This window comes from Rhagoletis zephyria, unplaced genomic scaffold (assembly GCF_001687245.7).
Source record: "Rhagoletis zephyria isolate East Lansing unplaced genomic scaffold, Rhagoletis_zephyria_1.1 Rzeph_scaffold_02125, whole genome shotgun sequence".
Taxonomy (NCBI): Eukaryota; Metazoa; Arthropoda; class Insecta; order Diptera; family Tephritidae; genus Rhagoletis; species Rhagoletis zephyria.
The window spans coordinates 363-2,924 of NW_016159209.1; the positions used below are offsets into that span (position 1 = coordinate 363).

The 2,562-nt window shown below is 37.4% G+C and overlaps 1 protein-coding gene across 1 annotated transcript; it reads left to right on the plus strand.

The window, feature by feature from the left end:
* The first annotated feature begins 247 nt into the window (after window positions 1-247).
* Window positions 248-2,069, plus strand: LOC108366071 (uncharacterized). Its single transcript, XM_017620349.1, has 3 exons — window positions 248-473; window positions 1,225-1,617; window positions 1,759-2,069. The coding sequence occupies exons 1-3, from the start codon at window positions 248-250 to the stop codon at window positions 2,067-2,069; spliced, it is 930 nt and encodes a 309-aa protein (XP_017475838.1).
* The last annotated feature ends 493 nt before the right edge of the window (window positions 2,070-2,562 follow it).

A 2,562-nucleotide genomic window follows, 5' to 3' on the forward strand; every position in this document is an offset into this window, starting at 1 on the left:
TGGGCGCCACCTTTGATCTCTACATCGTGATCTCAAGGCATATTGCAGAAGTTTTTACTGTTTTTATTGTCGCTAAATTCTTTTTTTCCAGTTTTGATTCATAATATTTGAATGGCGCCTAAAAGTAGCGTGTGGAAGTTTTTCGAAAAACACAATAAAAAACCGAATGAATTGGCTGTGTGTTGTTTGTAACAAACATCTAAAAACATGTGGCAATACAAGAAATCTCATAGGTCACATTAAAGCTATGCACAATGATATTTTTGTAACCCAACTAACATCTTCCGAAAAAGTGCTTAATAAGACCGACGGCACCGAAGTGAATAAAAATGCAAGTCTCGTTCCCGCATCTTCAGAACCTTGCCCAAGTACCAGCTCATCACACCAAGTATCTGCGCTATCACCAGGAGGTCAGCAGAATTTGCAAACGTGTTTCGCAAATATAAACTCTTTCAAGGACGGCGGTGATAAAAGTAACAAAATAACAGCGGCTATCTTGTTCATGATATGCCGGGACAATCAGCCCATTTCTATCGTGGAAGACGAAGGGCTTTGTCATTTATTAAAAATAGTATCTATCGCCATTGTATAAAATACCTTCAAGGAGAACGTTCGATTCTCTCCTGGAGAAAAAGTACGATTTCATTTCGAATTTGGTCAAGAAGGAATTGTCGACGGTACCCTTCATATGTTTAACCACTGATGTGTGGACCGAAACACACCAAACGAAAGCATTTCTTGGAGTTACTGCGCATTTTATTTCATCTTGTGGAAATGAAAAAACGTTTAAATTGGAAAGTATTGTACTTGGCGTGAAAGAACTGACAGTAAGTCACACTGGGGAAAATCTTTCTGAGGTGTTATCAAACGTTTGTACTGAGTGGAACATAAGTAAAGATAAGGTCGTAGCAGTTGTAACCGATGGAGGAAGCAATATGATCAAAGCAGTAGAATTAGCGTTCGAAAAAAGAAAGCGCTGCTATTGCTGCGCGCATTTATTGAATCTGCTAGCTCAAAAGTCCATTGACTCTCTTCCTGAGCTAAAAATTGTTTTGGATCAGGTAAAGTCCATTGTGACTTGGTTTAGACATAGCGTTGTGGGAAGTGACGAACTAAGAAAAAAAACTAAGCTATTAGAAAAAAATACTTTTATGCAGTCAGTTTCATCGCGTTGGAATAGCACATATTACATGGTAGAAAGGCTCTTATTTCTCCGAGAAATAGTTAATAATATAATCACGTTCAACACCAGTGCACCACAAATGGTGTCAGCTCTCGACATGGAAGTTTTGAAGGATTTTGTAGTTATATTCAAACCAATTGAATTTGCAACAAAAGAAGTTTGTGGTGACAAGTTTGTTACATCTAGCATCGTTATACCAGTGGTTCGCTTGTTGCGAAAAAAGGTCATGGGAGCTACAACCAATACGAATTTGGGAACTAAATTGAAGGGAAACATCATGATAGAATGGAACAAGCTGTTCAAAAACATCGAGCATTACTGGCAGTTTGCGATGGCTACGGCAATCCGGAAGTTGACATCTGAAATGAAGGAGGAAGAAGAAGAAACGTCATCAGAATCCAATGCTGAACAAGTCAACCAAGATGATGAAAGTGGTAGGTATTTCTGACTAAGGAACCTGATGAACAAACGCCTAATGCGGACATAAAAACTTTGCCAGTAATTTGAATGCCACTTTTGAAATAACGAGCAAAATGCGTATTTTAACTAAACGTTGACGTATATTTTGTTTTCAGGTGATGGCTTTAGTCTATGGGACGACCACCATAGGCTTGTACCGGAAAGTTGGAAATCAAAAAAACGGATAAGGACTGAAGATGAACTAGGCACATTAAATACGATGCCACCGGAATTATCAATTTATTTGAAGAGCCCAGTCGTTAAGCTAACGGATTGTCCCCTGGATGTGTGGCCAGAAGGATACCACAAAAACTCTTCTTTGTTGGAAATAGCAATGAAATACTTAACAGTGATGGCAACTTCCGTGCCGTCAGAACGTGTTTTTTCCACCACGGGAAATATGGTTACCTGTAAAAGAAGTTGCTAATGGGGAGAAAAACTGGACAAACTGCTTTTTTTACAAACTGTTAATAGTAAGTTTTGGGGCTTACAGTGATATTAATGTTATTCAGTATTGTTATTTTACGACAATTATGGTATATTTACCACTATTTGATTTTTGCATCATTCATTTACTTTTCGCAAGTGTCTCATTTTTTTGTAATTAATTGAGTTAATTGACTTATGTTTTGTTGAGTTTTTGTTATTCTGCGAAATAAAAATGTACGTTTTAAAAGAATATACTGGGCGTTATGCGTAAAAAGTTTTATGCATAAATAGTCGAGTTTAAGCTCACATCATCAGTACAAAACCTGAACCTGAGCCCAAGCTCACTTTTTATACCCGAGCGCACTTGTGCACAAGGGTATATTAATTTTGTTCACATAACGGTTGTTTGTAACAGCCAAAACGAATCGAGATAGATATAGACAAATGTATACATAAATGATCAGGATGAAAAAAGAAATCGATTAAGCCAT

Coding starts and splice junctions, on each gene's coding strand:
- LOC108366071 (XM_017620349.1), top strand. CDS start 248: ATGCACAATGATATTTTTGTAACCCAACTAACATCTTCCGAAAAAGTG. Junction 474..1,224: donor CAAGGACGGCGGTGATAAAA/GTAACAAAATAA, acceptor TCCGAGAAATAG/TTAATAATATAATCACGTTC. Junction 1,618..1,758: donor CAACCAAGATGATGAAAGTG/GTAGGTATTTCT, acceptor TTTTGTTTTCAG/GTGATGGCTTTAGTCTATGG.